We start from the raw sequence: 19,726 nt of genomic DNA on the forward strand, positions 1-19,726 counted from the left end.
GACCAAATCATGTGCTCGTGCGACCAACTGAGAAAGTTAGTCGCAAAAGAGCGACCAGTGGGAAGAATTAGTCTGGAGCCCAGATCTGAAATTTGCATAACAGGTAAAAGCAACACATTTACTTATTGCTTTGCATATAAGAATAATCTGATATATTATCTCTGTGTGTACATATCCTACAGGTGCATCTCAATAAATTAGAATGTCGTGGAAAAGTTCATTTATTTCAGTAATAAACTGGGGAAATCACCTCCATGCCATGCCGAATTGAGGCAGTAATTAAAGTAAAAGGAGCCCCTACCAAGTATTGAGTACATGTACAGTAAATGAACATACTTTCCAGAAGGCCAACAATTCACTAAAAATGTTTTTTTTTTTATTGGTCTTATGAAGTATTCTAATTTGTTGAGATAGTGAATTGGTGGGGTTTTTGTTAAATGTGAGCCAAAATCATCACAATTAAAAGAACCAAAGACTTAAACTACTTCAGTCTGTGTGCATTGAATTTATTTAATACACGAGTTTCAAAATTTGAGTTGAATTACTTAAATGAACTTTTCCACGACATTCTAATTTATTGAGATGCACCTGTATGCTGTACATTAAAAACAAGCATCTGTTACAATATACTCACATCACAAAATGGGTACACTGTGGTCATAAACTGATGGACATTCTCAGGTAGACTGTGACATTTAAACAATGCTCAATCTGTACTAAGGGGCCCAAAGTGTGCCAAGAAAATATGCCCCACACTATTACACCAGCACCAGCAGCCTGAACTGTTGATGCATGGCAGGATAGATCCATGCTTTCATGTTGTTTCTGCCAAATTCTGACCCTACCATCCAATTGCTGCAGCAGAAATCGGACTCATCAGAGCAGGCAACCTTTTTCCAATTTTTTATTGTCCAAGTCTGCTGAGCCTGTGCGAATTGTTGTCTCAGTTTCCTGTTTTTAACTGACAGGAGTGGCACCCAGTCTTCTTCTTCTGTAGCCCATCTTCTTCAAGGAGATTCAACGTTCAGAAATGCTCTTCTGCATAGCTTGGTTGTAACGTATGGTTATTTGAGTTACTCTCGCCTTTCTATCACCTGGAACGTTTCTGACCATTCTCCTCTAAAATCAACAAGAAATTTACAGAAACCTACAGAAATGCTACTTACTGGATATTTTCCCTTTTTCGGATCATTCTCTGTAAATGGTTGTGTGAGAAAATCGCAGTAGATCAGCAGTTTCTGAAATACTCATATCAGCCTGTCTTGCTCCATGTTCAAAGTCACTTGACCTTCTCTACATGCCTAAATGCACTGAGTTGGCATGTGATTGGCTGATTAGAGAATAATGACAATCACATCAGACTGCTCTGACAAGATTAGAGTGGACTCATAGAAATACTTCACCTTAGATTTTTCATGCCACCAAATTAAAACCCAACCAAATTATCTCATAACAAATTACGAGCATAACATCACAAATGTCCACGCTGACACATATAGGCTAGAGCTTAGGTGGTTTAAGATGGTCTCCCAGTCTGACCAACAAGAAAAAACACTAAAAATGACTAGCCTGTCCAAGCCGGGAGACCAGCAAACCATCTTAGGCTGGTTTAAGACATTTTTTTTCAGCAAAGTTGTAAAGCAAGATTTCACAAGATGACAGAAAATCAGGAACCAGTCAAAGATGAATGTCATTTTAGTCTGTTACTGACAAGTGTCTGTTATTGCTGGTTGTGTTCTCACTCCTCTTGCTAAAGGTCAAACTTCGGTTGCAATGCAAACAAACCAGTTCAAAATGCAAATCAAAGAAGCAAAAAGATGTATTGCGTGTTGTGCTATGGCATATTGAACTGCTACAGGAGCATAACTGTATTCTGATGCTGATCCCACAAAGGAGGAGATGATACTGTCATCATCACCAATGACAGGCAGGTGCCAATGATGACAGCTTCATTCGCAGCCTAGACTGAATACAATGAATGAATGAATTAATGGATACAATGACAATTCCCATCATTTGACTTACCCAAAATCTTGATCCATAGATTTAAAGAAGAATTTGTAGCTGTTGACCGGTCGGTTGCTGAGGACATTTTTGAAATCTGCCAAAGTTACCTTCTCTGGAGCTACTGACAGTTTCACCAAATAAGGAGTTTCCTCCTCGTCTATATGGTAAACGATTTTAGTCTCCGCCATGAGAATATGGTGAGAACAATTGCCGGAGAACAGCGTGTGTTCCTGATGCTGTCTACACAGACGTGCAGCGACAATCCATAAAATAATGGATGCTAAATGAATACAATCACGCATTTGGCGCGACTGAAGCCATGACTTAAGCGACTTTGTAAGGCTAAGGCTAAGAACACAGCCATTATGGAGGCCTGATAGATGTCTATTGCAGCCCACTATGCGGAGGTTTTGCTGCCTGTGTTACCGAAACAGGAAGGAAAGGTTCACATCCTTGAGAGAATCAGTCTGGAATATCCGAGCCGTTCTTCTGCGCAGTGCTGCCATCGTGTGGGAGACAGAACCCATGCACTCTTCTTAGTCTGGATTCGAGTTAGCTCTTGGCAGTTTATTAGTACTTACGAAGCACATATTAATGCCTTCTACATCCTTTAACTCTACCCCATAACCAAACGTAACTACTACAACAACTATCTTACTTCCTATCAATAAGCAGCAGCAAGTTAGGAGTTTACTGACGGGAATATTAATCCTTATTAATAGTGAATATGTGACCCTGGACCACAAAACCAGTCATAAGGTTTATACATCATCTGAAAGCTGAATAAATAAGATGTATTTTTTACATTGATATACTGTTTGTTTGGATAGGGCAATATTTGTTCGAGATACAACTATTTGAATATCTAGAATCGGAGGGTGCAAAAAAATCAAAATATTGAGAAAATCGCCTTTAAAGTTGTCCAAATGAAGTTCTTAGCAATGCATATTACTAATCAAAAATTAAGTTTTGATATATTTACAGCAGGAAATTTACAAAATATCTTCACGAAACATGATCTTTACTTAATATCCTAATGATTTTTGGCATAAAAGAAAAATCGATAATTTTGACCTATAGGCCTACACTGTATTGTTGGCTATTGTTACAACTATACCCGTGCTACTTATGACTAGTTTTGTGGTCCAGGGTTACATATGTGTTCCCAACAATTCATTTACCAATGATAATTTAAACCAGCTTGTATAATAATCTAAAAACAATGTAATGTAAAAACCCTAACCCTGTTTTGACAGCACAGATGTGGAATATTTGTCAAAAGTCAGCTGCAATCTTATTGCAGTTCATCAGACATTCCTAATTTGCTGTTGAATAATTTGAATGTTTTATTTTATGTTTTTCATTGTGGCCATGAAAGAGCAAATGGCTGTACTAATGATTTCCAGTATCAAAACTGAGGTGTACTGAGGTGTTCGATTTTGTGTGAGCATAAAATATCTTCTACATGACTCAGCCTATTTGTGGAGAACAGAAAAAAATACCACGTACTGTACATTATGCAAAAGATAATCCAGAGGTTAAAATGTGTTTATTCTGCTTTGAATGAGAGAACATTGGCAGTGAACTGGAAAATTAAATCATCAATAACAAAACCGCGTCAGGATGATCCATTATGTGGCATCATGTACCAAAAGCATTGTGGTCTACCCAGCAAATTCCTCTTGCAGCCTTAATCATTGATATTAACACATTCTTATTTGAAGCCTTTAAGGAAATCAAAAGGGCGGCAGGCTGAGTGTCATATAATTATCATAATGGGCAAAAGCATTGCTTCAGCTTCACCATAATAAACTGTTAAAGATAAAGCAGTACACATTGCATAACACTGATTTGAGCAAGCTAGAAAAGAAATGTTTGCATCTATAGAGCCTGAATATTCATAGCCATACTATTAAAATGTAATTATTTTCATGTTGTTCAAGTATCAGTTTCACACTTAACTGTTTGCTGCAAATGACCTCAAAGCTGCAAGTATGGATGAATACATTAAATGCTAGAATATTCAAATAAACTGTGACAAAGGCAGTTAGTAAGGTTTGTAACATGAGAAAAGTACATGTGAAAATAAAAATATACAAACAATAACATGAAAAGACAATATTTCTAGATGACAGGATACAGAAGATTGTGATAGAAAATGTTACACGTTAAGGGAATTGTAGCTTTTTGTGCTAACACAGTTAGTAATGGAAATACAATATCAAAATGAGAAAAAAATACTGATTTAAATGGGTTTAGAATATTATGACTTAATATATTGAAATATTTTGGCTAAACTGACGTTCAAATACCAATAAGAATGTAGACTTTAATCTCCATGTTTAAAACTGTTATACAAAACCAGCATAGAAAATTCCAAGATTCAATCTGGGCTAAATTATGATCTTACATAACCACACAGATCAACAATATAAGCAAAATATACTTAACCTAGTATGATCATTAAAATGGAACTTTTAATAATCATGCTGTTCATATAATACAGTAAAGGTATTAAAAATGTTTATGAATTGTATCTTTCAGAAAGCACAGCTTAGACCTATTGAGAAGATAAAAAAAAGAATATGAACAAAGCCTAAAAATGCATTTTGTGATGTAGCAATAGCTTCTGCAATATTTGTGGCCATACAGCTATGGATTTTTAATAACACGTTTAATTACAAAATCATCTAAAACTGTACCATCTGAATTGCAAAGTTTTTTGATTCCCCAAAGAATAAGAAGGTTCTTCCTCACATAACTGTTCATGTCACAGCCTCGGCCAGGCCTCATCCTTGGGCCATACCTCACACCAGTATAAACATTCTGACACTTAGGACACAGAATTCTGGGTGTGTTTATTCTCACTCATAAAGCGCGCAGCAGCACTGGGCAAAAATGAATTAAAAAAATGCACTCTTGCATTTTTAAGCTTTTTGCTTGTCATTTTAGTGCTCTGAAACAGTTGTTTGTCGTTAGTCTGATATATCAGTTGTCCAAAATACTGCTGGTGAGACTCTGGTGCTTCCTGCAAGCTTCACAAGAGCCAAAAATATGAAGGATCTTGAGTCAGGATAAAAATGTAAAAAAAAGATACAACTGTGTCCTTCTCTCCTTTTCACTTATTTCCTTGCCATATTGTCACCTCTCTGCACTTCATTCTTCATCCATTTCCAAATCTGCCCCTGGACCAGCCAGTGGCAAGGTACCTCTTATTTCCAAGATGGCTTCTCCATCTCTGCAGAGAAAAAAAATTAAAGAGAGAGAATTTGTGAATTTTGGAAAACAATCAAATTTCAGAGCAATTTTGGTTTGCAAGTTGTTGTTTTTTTGAAAGAAATCTCATCAAGGCTGAATTTATTTGTTTAAAAATATTGTATCCAGTGTCACATGATCACATGAAATCATTTTAATATGCTGATTTGTTGTGCAAGAAACATTTCTTATTACCACAGTGCTGCTTAAACGGTTAGTTCACCCAAAAATGGAAATTCTGTCATTAATTACTCACCCTCATGTCGTTCCAAACTTGTAAAACCTTCGTTCATCTTTGAATGAATTTTCATTTTTGGGTGAACTAACCCTTTAATATTTTTGTGGAAACCACAATAACATTTTTTTCAAGATTCTTTGATGAATAGAAAGTTCAAAAGAAATGGATTCTTTGCTAAAGTCTTTACTAAGATATTTAAACAATTTAAAGCAATTTAGTGCAATTTAATGCAATTTGATGAATGTTTATCTGCATCCGACAATTAGTCTGGTATTTCTAGTTGTCTTAGTGAACTTTTGGCTTTATTCTTTGAAGTGAGCCACATGTTAGCTTTGTAAACCTCTCTCAGACAAGGAAAATGGCAAAAACAAATCACAACCAATGATTCTACCTCTGTCCAGGTCAATAGCTTTTTGGGAGCAAAGTTTGGACATTTCCGCTTCCTTCAGAAGATTGTTCTTGTAGTCTGCGGAGACGAACAGAAATATATTTGTCCAACTCTTTTCATAGGTGGTGCATTTTGAGAAGAAATGTGAGGTAAACTCACCCAACTTCGTCTCCTCTTGGTTGCTTGACTTCACTTCTGGGATGCTTCGCTCACATTCTTTCTTAACACATGATGTGTGGCCCCTAGATATATGACACACATTGACAGTTGATGCTTTATGCATAACTAATGTTCACAGATGGTGTTTTTAACATCAGTAGGTACTCACACATACGTCACCGTCGGCAGAGGTGGACTTTCGACTTTCCGTGGATCAAAATCCTGGCCTATGTTTTAAAAAATGCAAATATTAAATCAAATACAGACAGAGTACATAATATCTGAGCATACAAATGTCATATATTACCGACATGTTATATATAACTACAGTATATGGCTGAAAGACACTTCTGAAGTGCAACAAAGACATTTACATTATATATACAACTGAAATATAACTACATGCCTGTTTAGAGCAATAAAAAGCAAAAAACAGATGGAAAGGATGAATAAAAGGACAGAAAAAAACCTTGTCTTTTCCGGTGACGTGTGAGGAGAACGACAGCCAACACGATAAGAGCCAGTAAGAGGAGAGTCGCCAGGATGTAGCCCAGCTGCTGCAGGAAGTGACTCCTTTGCTCTGGCAAGATGACGTTGATTACATGTGGTGGCACTTCCACCATATTGGTGTCTAAAAGAGAAGATGATTAAGTATATGTATTGGGGAGTTTGGCCTTGAACTTGATCATTTTTTGTCATTTTTAGTAACCACCAGAGGGCCCTGTGCTACTTAAAAAGATTTATGCTACACAGAATCTTTTGCTCTGTAAATGCAAACTTCAGCACTCCTCAAGGAGAGATATTACAGATTTAATCATAATCTGAGTTCATGCCCTCTGAGAAATGAGACCAACATCATCTATGCTCCTGAGCTATTTATTCAGCTTCACATTAGCTTACATAGCATGACATAAAATAAATACTGCATAAAAAAAAAAAAAAGTATTACGCACCAAACACTAAGCAACTGAAGGTAACAAAAGTATATTTCAACAAAATAAGAATTAACATGTAAGGGCTTGACCCTCAGCTAAAGACAACTGAAGAAGCAGTACAGAGAGATCTGGCATTAGGGCTAAACAGATGTTGGAGGTAATTGTTTCTGGAGTTCAAAACATTGTGTTGGCAACACCAAGGTCATGGGATTGACTCTCAGAAAATACACACACTGATAAATGTATACCTTGAATGCATTCTAAGTGGCTTTGGACAAAAATATCAAACTTGTGAATGTAAATGTTTTAAGCAGCACAGTTTGTGCACTAATTTATTTTAATCGTACACTGAAATCTGTGAGAAGTGCCGGAAACTGCCATGTGCTTTTCAGCTATCCACTGTTTTTTTTTTCCTGGCAGGAAAACATGGATTTAAATAAAAAACAGAGGGAGGATGGGGGAAATGGGGAGGTACTACGTGGTTTATTTTACTGAGTGACTTTGTCATTTTGCTTCCACAGGAAAATTGAATAAATTAAATAAATAAGCCAAACTTGCACCTCTTTGTCTATGATACAGACATAATAAAGACACGCAGCCTCTTTTCCTAGAAAATAAGTATTATGAGATGTGGAAAATCACTCAGGGACTATTATGTTTGGACATTACAAAAGAGCCATGGCTGCCCTAGTGAAAAATAAATATACTAAAATGTATTTGAAATATATTTATTTCATGCTAAGTATGCTAAAAACACATATTTACGTGTTAATGTACTTAATATAAATATCCTGCAACTGTACTAAACTGGTATACTTAAAGTCTACTAAATTGGAACAACTAATTTTGTACTTAATGCACTTTAATTGTGCGGAAATAGTGCTGAAGTCCAACTAAAGATATACTGAAGTACATTTGAGTGCGCTAAAGTGGAACTATTGCAAGTATACTTCGGGTACAATTTAAATATCTTGCATTTAAAGACCAATATTATTCAAAGGTCATACAATCCTCGTCAATAGTGGCATTAAAACACATTTTAGACTTAATATCAAGAAATGTGCATTGTGCACAAATAAAGTTTAAATATAACTTTTATATCAGTAAGTCTTGAAGCGAAATGTCAATAAATATGTTACGAGATTTGAACTATACTTAGTATGAAATAAATGTATTTTAAATATATTACTTTTTTACTAGGGTGAAAATCAGAGAGAGATTCTTGCTTCTTAAGATCTTATTAATATGAAGTTGTTGTTATTATTGTTTGAAGCTTTTTATAGGCTTCTTACAAAAACAGCCTGAACGGCAATGTATATACAGTAAAATGTAATTAATTATTGCCATAAAAAATTACAACAATGATATTTGTAATATTTCTAACAGACCACTACAAATTGTTGTAATGCAATCTTTCTATCACCCACTCTGTGGAAAACAAGCAAATTCTGCCAACTACTGTTTTAAAACATACCCATTAAGTAATTGTTACCTGTGAAAAACAGTTTCTGGCCTGTAATCTCAATCTTAGCCTCTTATTGTGTATGTCTGAACCCAGAGCACTAAGGGGAACACAGGCTAATATCGTAGGTTAGATTACTGTAATCAGTAACAGCTGAAGGATCTTCTACCCTCGTTTTTCAGAAGACCTCATAAAAAAAGCCGGATATGACTGGTTACTGGCAGTCAAGAGCCGTGGTAAAGAACAACATAGTGTGTTCTGTCACAACATTGTACTGTTTTGCCTATAATAAAATGCATTTTTACTGAAATGGTAGCTACATAATTTCAAAACACATTAATTTCTGTATCTTTCACCTTAGGTAAACCACAAAGCAGGCTTCTCCACAAAAGTATTTCTCTAACAGTGATTTTATGGTTATTATGCAAAGATGTGTTTTGCTTAGTTTCAGACTTCCCTTGCATGTTCACATCACAGATCATTTTTTAAAAACAAACGATTGCTCAAAAGCAATAAGACATCTTCCAGATCTCGAGAAGCACTTTTTATTTTCTGCTTGTTCATGAACAGATGTCTTCAAGAATAGTCGTGTTTATGATGATGTTGAGTTTGGGCTCATGGTGAAAGCTGAACATTTATAGGCCAAACAATCCAGAAGAGGGCTTCCATGGGGACTTGTCTTGGACTGTCCTGCTTCTAAGACCATAGGGGAACATCAATATGCTTCAACCTTGCAACTTTTGAACAGTTATTGAAATGTCAGATCCCGGGGAAGCTGAAAGTGAGTGATTCACATGATTAGAACCACCTGGTCTAAAACGGCTGAACTATAGAGGATAAACAGAATTATGAAAAGTCCTAAAAGGAAGTGATTTTATGTAATGGCTGTGCTGGATCCAGAGAGTTGTCTTTTTCTTCATGCTTAAACAAGACAGAGGAAAGGACTGACACATTTTGGATGGCTTAAGAAAGGGTTGAGGGAAGGTTGAAGGGGGAATGAGGGGATGTTGAGGGTGGGCTGACCTAAATCCACAACAGTCTCCTCCTTATGGCTTATGGTCTGATGTTGAGCTCTAGCTACAGCTGGCCAGATGCTTTACAGATGAAGCAAACTTCCCTTTTCCTGCAGATAAACAAGACGCTGTCCAAAAACACTCCAGAAAGGACGGTCACGGAGGATAAAAAAAGAGAGAATGGTCAAAAACGAGAAAACTATGCAGTGAGAAATGAGAAAAAGAGCAACATGGGTAAGACAGATCAACCGAAAATTAAAGAAACAGAAGAAGGGAAATGGAATGCACACGGGAGGAGACCAAAAATCATGAAAGAAAACAAGAAAGGAAAAAAATGGGCAGATAAATAAGTCAAACCACAAAGAGATGCAGTAGTTAAAAGAGAAGAAGTGAAAGCTTAGAAGACGAATAGACTGCCAATTTGTATGACATTTGTAAGCAGTCTGCACACTGTACAATATAACAAAACATAGCTAGGGGTGTTGAGGAAATTTGATGCTTTAAAGGAACAGTTTACCCAAAAAATAAAATCTGGTCATCGAAGTACCACATTATTCTTTTGCTGCTTCTGAGTCATTTGTCACATAGAAGCACTGCAACTGAGTCATTTGAACTAAAGAGCTCGTGAGTCGTGAATGAATCAACCAGACCAGTGTGAACCAGATTGACGGATTCATTAAAAAGGATAATCAAAAGAATGATTCAAAATAATAAATTAAATGACTCAAAACAATGATTAGCTGATCAGTCACAGCTACTCATCTCACAAATATGCAAAGGCGAGCGTCACGTTTTTCAGTGAATAATGACTTCAATTTTGGTTTGTTCTGAACACAAACTTGTCATAAGGTTTCGTGAAACTTGTAATATATAGTGCACAGGTTGTTTGGACTATTCTAATGTGCTTTTACAGCCTTTTAAAGCTTCCTTGATGTGTTCCACATAAGAAATAAAGTCATATGGGTTTGAAATGACATGAGGGTGATTAATAATGACAGAACTATCCCTTTAACTCAAGGAAGACAGCCAAGACAAACAACTGACATCAAAACAAAATACAGACACTGAACAACACAATGTATAAACAAGCAGTCACCGCAGATGCCCAATGCTTTTTGCCAAAAAAAAAAGAGGCCATGCAGAAATATTTTGTTGTTAATAATGAATTCAGCAGTGCAGAAAGTGTTTAGCTCTTTCCTTTCTTGCCCAAAAGTCTGTGATTATCCGCAAGATTCCACTGAGGTTTGTGTAGTCTAGGGTCCAGTAGAAGCAGTATTACTAAACCACAGAAAATGATTTTCCCACATTCTCTTATTAGTGGTTTTTCTGCCAAATCCCCACCCGTCTTTCCCCCTTTCTCTTTTGTCACTGTAAAAAATCATTAAAACGTATGCATTAATCCCTCTCTGTCTCATATATTTCCTTCCTTACTTTTATCTCCCAATTCACATCGCCTACCTCCCTGTCTTATGCAAATAAAAAAGCACTTTCTTATCCTCCTTTCCTCCCGTCTCCCTGGCAATACCTCAAAGAAAAACATAAGGCTATCGAATGATCCGAACCAGAGCAGAACTCAAACTGAGAAAGCAAGCTGTGACAGTGAGAGAGAGAACGGCAGTGGAATGCAAGTAAAAAAAAAAAAAAAGAAAGAGAGAAAAAGAAGCGTGCTTGAAGCAAAAGAAGAATAAGCTTTAAAGGAGAACTGCTGCATTTTAATGAATGTGAACGTGGCAACCCAGACAGCAGGGTAACCAGATCTGCACTTACCTCAGACTGTTTTAGGTCAGGATTGTTTGTTTGAGTTCATGCCCTGTGATTACATCCAACCTATTTTCTTTCGTCTTTCTTTTTACTAAATTTGTTTATCATTTAGTTAATACAGATTTGATTCTGAAGTCATAAAAAGGAGTCCCAGGGTGGTGGGTGTTTTTTTTTCTTTGGCTCAATAAATGCTAATCAAGTAATTCAAAACTGTTCTGTAAAACCAGGGTAGACTATACCAGTAACAAGCATCAACCCTTGCCTTTTTCTCTTGTGAATATAAGCAAAACCAAGAACTTCAACAAATAAATAAAGGCAAACTAAATCAGGAGAACTCCCTAGCCTGGGACTCTAAGTTGCAAATATAGCATTTAACACATTTCTTCAGGAACATGCTGAAGATGCTCCAAGAGGGACGTTCTATTTTCTTACATTTACTTCTACCTGTTCAAGTGGCCTGCACTGGCATTTATCCACACGAAACTTGCAACAATTCCGCTGACAACCATTTTAGACTCACATTGTGAGCAGCAGACTCGCATTCAGAAGAAAAATATTTAATGGAATCTGTGGTGCAAACAAGTCATAACGAGCCAAAGCAACAAACAAGAACTCCTGACAGCAGCAACTATTCAGTGATAAATTGGGGTAATTCTGGAAAAACCCTTGTGTGCTGTGAAAGTGTTATTATACATGACTAGTAAAAAGATGAAATAAAGAAAACTGAATAAATGAACTTGATTGAATTCATGCTTCTCATGATTGATCTCTTGATTCTCATGATGAATATCTTTTTATGGTCACACTTTATTTTAAGGCCCAATTCTCGCCATTAACCATTAACTACGGCCTTTCCCTCAATAAACTCCTAATTTGCTAACTATTAACAGTTAGTAAGGTAGTAGTTGTTAAGCTTAGGTATTGGGTAGGATTAGGGATGTGGATTATGGTCATGCAGAATATGTGCTTTATAAGTACTAATAAACAGCCAATATATTAATAATAGGCATGCTAATAAGAAACTACTTAATAGTGAGAATTGGTCCCTATACTAAACCATTTTTATTATACTTTACTGTTACTGTGGGTGTTTCTCTTACTTGGGTCTTCATTGGGAAGATACTGAGGTTCATCTGTGGGTTCCTGAGGGATCTGAGGGACTGGAGGCGTCACGGTAAAATGGAAGATGCGTCTCTCATGCAGACCGCAGTAGTGATGGTGGAGATGACAAGAGTATAGCCCCTGATCCAGAGGCTGGATGTCTGAGATGATCAGAGAGAAATCTCCCTGCGAGAATGCTGTGGCAGAAATATTCATCTTTTGCTGAACAAACAGTGGTCCATAGTGACGCCTCTCACCAGAAGCGTACAGGTCGATGAGCCGATCAGCACGGTCGTGTCGGACCCCTGGAGGTTGACGGTCCCAGTGCACCACTTGTTGTTGGTCCTCCTGACTGTTGCCCTCTGTCCAGATAGGCCGGCGGTTAACACAAGGGAGAACCACCGCACTGCCCACCAGAACCACAAACACTGCCTTCTGACCGTCCCAAAACCGCCTCTCCTTACGTGCTGAGAGGAAACCACAGCAACATGAATATATGAGTATGCATATATAATCAAAGATGGGTAGATTATAGGTAGAAATATTACTTCAGCAGCTGAAATCAGCAGATTAGAATGATTTCTGAAGGATCATGTGACACTTGAAAATTCATGGAAAATTTCAGCTTTTGCCATCATCACAGAAATAAATGACACTTTAAAATACATTCAAATATAAAAGCAATTTCAAATTGTAATAACATTTCACAGTATTACTGTTTAAGCACTATATTTTTTAAAAGGTTGGTGACTGGAGATGAACAGAAGAGTGCAAAGTTTTCATTTCAAATGGTCTTCAGTCTTCACATTCTTTCCATTCTTTAATCAGCAGCCAGCACCTTATTTGGCATGAACTTGCACAGACAGAACAAGATGCAGGTTAAATGCCAAGAAAAGCCAGACAAAAACCTCCTCTGAAATATGAAGTGAATTTACCAACCTGATTTGGTGACATTGAGCTGAACTTTGATTGACTCATACAGGTGGCAGTAATGATGATGCAGGTTACAGGAGTAGATTCCTTTGTCACTCATTGCAACATCTGTATGAACCCAGACAAAATGTATTAATTTATCTAGAAAAGAAACATCAGAGATGTTCCTAAAAGTTTTGAAGTGTGAAGATTTCTATGGAGTTCCAGGCGGTTGCCTTTGTACTGCCAAAAAGTATCTCACCTTTGATTACCAATGAGAAGTTGCCATCCTTAAAAGCAGTCTTGGGCATGTTAATGCGGCCCTGGTTGTAGCCGTTGTAGATGCGCTGGTCTCCAGCAGAAAACATGTCTATGACACGTTCCATTGCGTGGTCTGGGCCACTACGAAATAAATCCCAGTGCACTACCCTTTGGCGGTCCTTTAAGCGGTCTTGTGTCCACACCATGCGCTGACTATGACATTGCAATACCGCCTGAGATCCCTGGGAGGCGCTGATATTGTACATGGCCACCACCACGCCACTGCCATCACTTTGGCCTTGCACTGAAACACAAAGGGCCGGTTTCCCGGACACAGATTAGGCCTAATCATTGAAAAGCACTATCATATGTGATTACCCAAAGTAAATGGAGCAGTGCTGTTGTTGTAAACCATATGTTGCTTTAGCGCCAGTAAACTAGTGTTTGAAGTAATTATAGCATTCTCAGTCCTGCAGCTGCAGATACACTACTGTTCAAATGTTCGGGGTCAGTAAGTTTATTGAATGTTTTTAAAAATAAGTCTCTTATGATCACCAAGATGCATTCATTTTATCAAAAATACAGTAATATTGTGAACTAACATTACAGTTACAATATTACAATTGCAATTCTTTTCAAATATATTTTATTCAGCAAATCTATTGTAACAATGTATTTGTCATTACTGTCACTTTTGATAAATTCAATGCATTCTTTCTAAAAAGCATTCATTTCTTTTTTTTATTAAACCAAACTGACTTTAAACTTTTGAACGGTAGTGTATATTTTGGGATATTTATACCGTTAGGTAATATGCTCGATACACTTTTGATTAACATTTTATAGTTTTAAGATGCAAGTAATGTGCTTACCAGGGCTGAAGAGGAATGAAGCCAGAACTGTAAAATAGGCAAACAAAAAAACGAGTTAAAATTACATACATAGGCCACCTCGTGTTTTTTCTCACTAGGTTAAAGACTAGAGATGCGGGATTTATCACTGTGTTTTCAGAAAAAAAAACGGTTTAAACGATTAGCTCTGAAAAATCAACAGGCGCTTGAGCTGCACTGTTAATCTGACAGGCTGGGTAATGGCAAACTACCCTCAGTAGTGCTGCTGAGCACAATAAAACAATATACTGTATATTACGAGAACAATACAGCAATAGACAAAGAGATTGAGAAATGCAGTGATGGCCAGCCATGTAGGTTTCCCTGTTTGTGTAACATTTCTATGTCAGCAAACATTTTGGGAAAAATAAGCAGCATCAATATTTTGCAGCCCTTATGTCTGGAAGGACTATTTATGGATGTTTGTATAAGTCTGTAACCCTCAGAAATAAACACCTCTTCGTACGTCTGCAAGAAGAATCAAAATACTCATGGCTAATAAAACACTCCTTTGTAAACTCTGGTTAACTTTAGACGTAGAATATAAACATTTAACTAGATATTACCTAGGCCCACATTATTCTCAATTACTGAAATTTTTGTCAAATCAACCTTAAGGGGATAGTTTACCAAAATGCGCTTGTTCATGAGAGAATGTTTGATCTGTTAACAAACCAGTCATATGAATTCATACAGGTTTGGAACAACATGAGGGTGAGTAAATGATGACCATTTTTATTTTATGAACTTTATGACTAAGGGAGTGGTTGGAATGTCCCAGATCCTCTCGCATTAAGAGGGTCTGTTGCAATCCAACCACTCCCTTATTCATAAAGTGGGAACATTTTCTGTGCTTTCTTTTTCAGCATGCTGAAAATATGAGAGATTTATATAAAATGGGTTGGCTTACTTTTTTAAATGTTATTCTCACAGCCTACACATTTAAAGAAATACAGTACAAAAGACAAACAGACAGTCTGTTGGATGAACAAGACATTTTAACGGTTCACAACCATGTGAAACACACCTAGCATTTCATGAAAATTCAGAGCAGTGTGTTTTTTTTTTTGTTTTTTTTGCACAGCTGCGACTACCATTTAGATAATTTAACCACTGAAACGGTAAATGGTCAACGTCTGTACAATTATTTCAGTTTTCAATTGTACTATTTTAGACTGCTCTTTCAGTTCCTTTGAAAGAGCAGTCTAAAATATAATGCTTTTTAGAGACTTTTACAATAAAGAAAGAAATTCATCATAGTTAAACTGCACACTGCACAGTAAATACTTCTCCTCACATGGGTTTTCATCTTTGTTTGGTCTTTGAGGGTTGTTGTATGTCATAATGATTTTGTGTCAAACGAGAGAAAAAGAAATGTACAGCAAATCCTGAGGGCATTAGAAAGGCAGTAATAAGGATGTGTTAGAAGCCAGAGAAACCACAGCCATCAGAGTGAAAGGCAGAGGAGGAGGAGGAGGGAGAGGGTCAAGGGTTTGGAATCTGCTGAGGAAGCACTTTGAAATGCAATGACTTGTCCGTTTGCTCATATATCCGTATTTCATTCACACATGCACACTCATATTCACACAAACATGTTGAGGGCAAAGCTACACCTGCACATGAGACAATAAACCTACAAAACTGCATCTCTCGTTCTATATCTTTCTCATATTTTCCCAAAAATGACAATTCTGTGCCATTTACTAACCCGCATGCCATTATGACTTTCTTTCTCCAGTGAAAAACAAAAGAAGATCTTTTAAAGAACAATAACTTTGGACCCAATTGACCTTCTTTGCATGAAAAATACTTTTGCGTTTCAAGGAATTTCATTACATTTGGACACTTTCATGTTGGAAGACTGCTGATAAAAAGCATCTTTCTTATTTGACATTCCTCTATTTTCTTTAAGTCTGAAGTCAGGGCTCAGATGTTCTTTCATGACATTCATGGAACATGGAAGCTTCAAAGGAACTGAATATAACTGAATAAAGAACTGTATTTTTAATTATGGAGATGATTTCATAAATAGTTCTACACCCGAAATGAGCCAGCGTTCTCAAACTAAGCCCAGTAGAAAACTTAGAGCAGTGCGGTTTGTCAGGCCTGGGTTTAAAGCCTTGTAGTCAAGGTTCGTTTACATGGGTTAAACTAGGTAAGGCTTCACTTTTGTTGACTTACAGACCTGCTGAGTGTGCAGAATCATAATGTTATGGGATTTTCCACTCAAAACCTACAACAAAATGTCTAGTATATTAATTAGGGGATAACGTGAATATAGTAAGTATAGTGAACATTTTACTTTAGTAATTCAGTGTATGGAGCATTTAGTAGGCTGGATGGATGTAACAAATCCTTTTAGAAGTTGTATGGAGGCAAATTCAAACAGAGTTCAGTTTACAGTGAAACATCATACTCTAATTGAGATTACCTGACCAATGGGGCCAGACTTAACTGACCAAAACTGGTTAATTATAAGTTTACAATACTGACTCAACCTGTGATAAGATGAGTAGATTTGAATAATATTTGTTTTAAATAAAACCGTATGCCTTTGCTGTTTGTTAAGTGAATCACCCTGAGTCACTCCTGAGTTCGAAATATGCAATTATTTTAGGTAAGGGGAAATTTCTTGATTCATTAGGTCTTCAGCACAAAGACCTCCACAAGAATAAGCTTCAGCTCTTGGCAACTCATCACTGGATCAGATACTTAAACAAGAAGAGAAAAACAAGGTCATCTTGGACAAACATCTCATACTTACCACCACAAAATAAAATTCCATGCCACATCTGGCATTTATTCCACAGAATGTCCAGAAATATAGTCTTTGTTTTCTTTTATGCGTTTAACTTTTGGTGCTTCTATCAAGCAGACCAGTTTGTTGGTAGCAGAAACTTTTCTTTGGGTTAGTTCAAAACAAAGTCATCAGTCTTGTACACGAGTTTGAAGTTAATTATCTAAGCCAGATGGTTTTGGCATTTGGGTCTGGGTCTCAACAGTGCAAAATACAGACTGAAAAACCATTACACGACATTATAAAACGTTTAAACAGCAGAAAATATTCGCAAACGTGTACGGTGACTCTCAAGACATACAAAGATATACACTCAGGTGAGAGTTGCATGTTTCTTGCACACCATATATACAGTACCACACAAACATGCACACTTGATGAGCATTCTTCTCTCAGCTGTCAATGTAAACAGAACCACAATAAAACTTTAAAAAAACTTTAAGAACAACACCAACTTTGTCTTTGAATACAGGTAAATCAGATACTCACTTTGAGCCAAGAAAAGCGCTCGAGCGCACAAGGGTACAGCCAAGTTCATGTCCGTTATCCTCTTGGGTTAATCACTCTAGGATGTGTTGAAAGCAGAATAAAGCCGAATTAGCACGCTTTGTTCTCCTGACAAACTTCTATGGCGAAGAAAGACTTGCTGTTAGTCGACCAGCGACATCAGCGGCAGCGGCAGACAGTCTGCTCCACAGACCCACCTTCAGTATTCACGCTCTCTCCGCCTGGCCTGCCCCCCTTAAACACGAACAATAAACCATGAGCTACTGTCTTTGTCCACATCCCTGTAATCCATCAGGGGTGCTGATGCAAAAATATTTGCTGAAGACTCAAGTTTTGCGAGCAAACGACAATCTCAAAGACAGTTCATATGAGAAAATTAAATGCGCTGCAGCAAAAGACTAATGCCTTTCAGATTGTGTGTTTTCGGAATTTTGTGTAAAAGTTTCAACACTGTTAAGTTTTATATGAGGATGTATGTAGCTAGGCTATTAGCCTACAGCAGTGAACGGTTCGATTTGACAGATCAAACGATTTCCGAGCTAACAAGTTTGCGTTTCTTCTTACTGAAGAAATGTTCCTTCCATATATTTTCCCCCCATAACCATGTCCCCTTATGGAATAGAAATCACTGTCACTCCGTTCAACTCATATTTGCTGTGCTAGGTCGGCTTTCAAAATGTGAATTTGGCGACATGTAGGATGCGTAGGTAGGAGAAAACGCTTTGCGTGATCTTTGAGTTGCATGGCCTACCATATCGACAGAGACGTGTGGAAAGGCCTGGTAATAATTAGTTAAGGTGGCCCCAGTCGCTTTTTCATCAGGGTGTTGGTGGTGTGTTTACAGGCGTTGCTCACAGCATGGCTATGAGCCACAGTGCAGACTCAGCTCCCGCAATGAGCAATAAAACTCTGGGGTAACAAACGCTTAAGACTCTGCTAAGAATCCAAAGACGTCTGCCAGCAAAGAGAGAAGGGACAAGTATTACTACAGTTAGGCTACTTTAGGCTATAAATTTGTGGAAGCAGATTCTTTATACTGAAAACTAATTGTCATAACTGATATAGCACGTGGCACATATATTTCTAAACATTATACCTTATTTCTAAACATAGTGCCTAAGAGGATTTTTCATCTCGGCCTGTTCATATTTGGGTTTACATAAAAAATTATGATGATGGAAAAATAGGTTGCATGATCATCTCTCCATCAGCTGTACAAACATATGAAGTCAAAGATTAAAAAAAAAAAAAAAAAAAAAAAAAATTTGCTCCACCTTGTGGTGTCCCTTTTACTCTGCAAAAGCCCTGACTAGTGCTTCGTTAAATAAAAATTGACTCAAGTCTCTTTTTGTCAGACAGGTATTATACAAAATGAGCGTCTTTGTATATATGACCCTTTAACATCATTTTCAATATTAAATTAGTGAATTATGATCATGGCTTTTAACTGAGAGTTCCACAGCGTTCTCCCTGGTTCTGCCTGTTTATATTTGAGTCACTGAGTTGTACGTCCTCTTGGGTACAGATGTAGTCTTGGACTAAAGACTAGGTTTAAGTCCCACCAATAGACCAGCTAATGGCATCAGCTTCATTTACTCAAACACTAAACTTCCCTAGAGAAACAAAGAGAAACAGAAAAATGTTAATATAAAGCAAATTTATAATATATCTGTGATGTGACATCATCATTTATATCATTTCAAAGCAACTGCCTAGCATTTCATAACAACAGATCATCACTCAAACATAAGGGAACAATTAGAGACCTTCCACAAGGCAAAAATAGATACAATACATGGAAAAAGGTGAACAACTCAGTACTCAGGATTCTAGATCCAGTCATTCTCTCTGAAGGTCCAATTCTCTAATAACTCTAGGTGGAGACTGAGATTATTAGATAAAAGACACTGGGGACAAAAGCGCTGGATGTTGAAATGCCAACTCCCCATGAAGGCTAGACAATAGGGGCTTGGCTATCCTGCGCCTGCCTGACTGAGATCAGTGCGTCTCACCCTATTAAAAGCTATATCAGAAGAGCAC

At 37.2% G+C, this 19,726-nt stretch overlaps 3 protein-coding genes across 11 annotated transcripts in view; all 3 read right to left on the reverse strand.

The window, feature by feature from the left end:
• Positions 1-2,435, reverse strand: part of dvl1b (dishevelled segment polarity protein 1b) — a 27,904-nt gene extending 25,469 nt beyond the window's left edge. The window contains exon 1 of the mRNA XM_016537766.1: positions 2,026-2,435. Within this exon, the coding sequence (XP_016393252.1) occupies positions 2,026-2,309 (284 nt within the window). The 5' untranslated portion in view covers positions 2,310-2,435. The remainder of the gene's footprint in view (positions 1-2,025) is intronic.
• Positions 2,436-3,541: 1,106 nt separating this feature from the next.
• LOC107727868 (matrix-remodeling-associated protein 8-like) lies at positions 3,542-17,922 on the reverse strand. Its single transcript, XM_016537898.1, has 10 exons — positions 17,669-17,922; positions 14,365-14,391; positions 13,494-13,796; positions 13,259-13,360; positions 12,319-12,786; positions 6,517-6,678; positions 6,217-6,274; positions 6,048-6,130; positions 5,892-5,966; positions 3,542-5,245 (listed from the first exon to the last, which is right to left on the reverse strand). Exons 1-10 carry the CDS (start codon positions 17,715-17,717, stop codon positions 5,220-5,222), a joined length of 1,353 nt encoding a protein of 450 aa, XP_016393384.1. The 5' UTR covers positions 17,718-17,922; the 3' UTR covers positions 3,542-5,219.
• A 1,052-nt stretch (positions 17,923-18,974) lies between these two features.
• Positions 18,975-19,726, reverse strand: part of LOC107727824 (pleckstrin homology domain-containing family G member 5-like) — a 51,451-nt gene continuing 50,699 nt past the window's right edge. For all 9 annotated transcript variants that reach the window (XM_016537827.1, XM_016537830.1, XM_016537829.1 and 6 more), the window contains one exon: positions 18,975-19,299. In XM_016537827.1, coding sequence (XP_016393313.1) covers positions 19,290-19,299 — 10 coding nt within the window. In that variant the 3' untranslated portion in view covers positions 18,975-19,289. The remainder of the gene's footprint in view (positions 19,300-19,726) is intronic.

This window comes from Sinocyclocheilus rhinocerous, unplaced genomic scaffold, assembly GCF_001515625.1.
Source record: "Sinocyclocheilus rhinocerous isolate Xijiao unplaced genomic scaffold, SAMN03320098_v1.1 scaffold576, whole genome shotgun sequence".
Lineage (NCBI taxonomy): Eukaryota > Metazoa > Chordata > Actinopteri > Cypriniformes > Cyprinidae > Sinocyclocheilus > Sinocyclocheilus rhinocerous.

Coding starts and splice junctions, on each gene's coding strand:
- LOC107727868 (XM_016537898.1), bottom strand. CDS start 17,717: ATGAACTTGGCTGTACCCTTGTGCGCTCGAGCGCTTTTCTTGGCTCAA. Junction 12,787..13,258: donor GCTCAATGTCACCAAATCAG/GTTGGTAAATTC, acceptor GTTTCCTCTCAG/CACGTAAGGAGAGGCGGTTT. Junction 5,967..6,047: donor CCAAGAGGAGACGAAGTTGG/GTGAGTTTACCT, acceptor TCGTCTCCGCAG/ACTACAAGAACAATCTTCTG.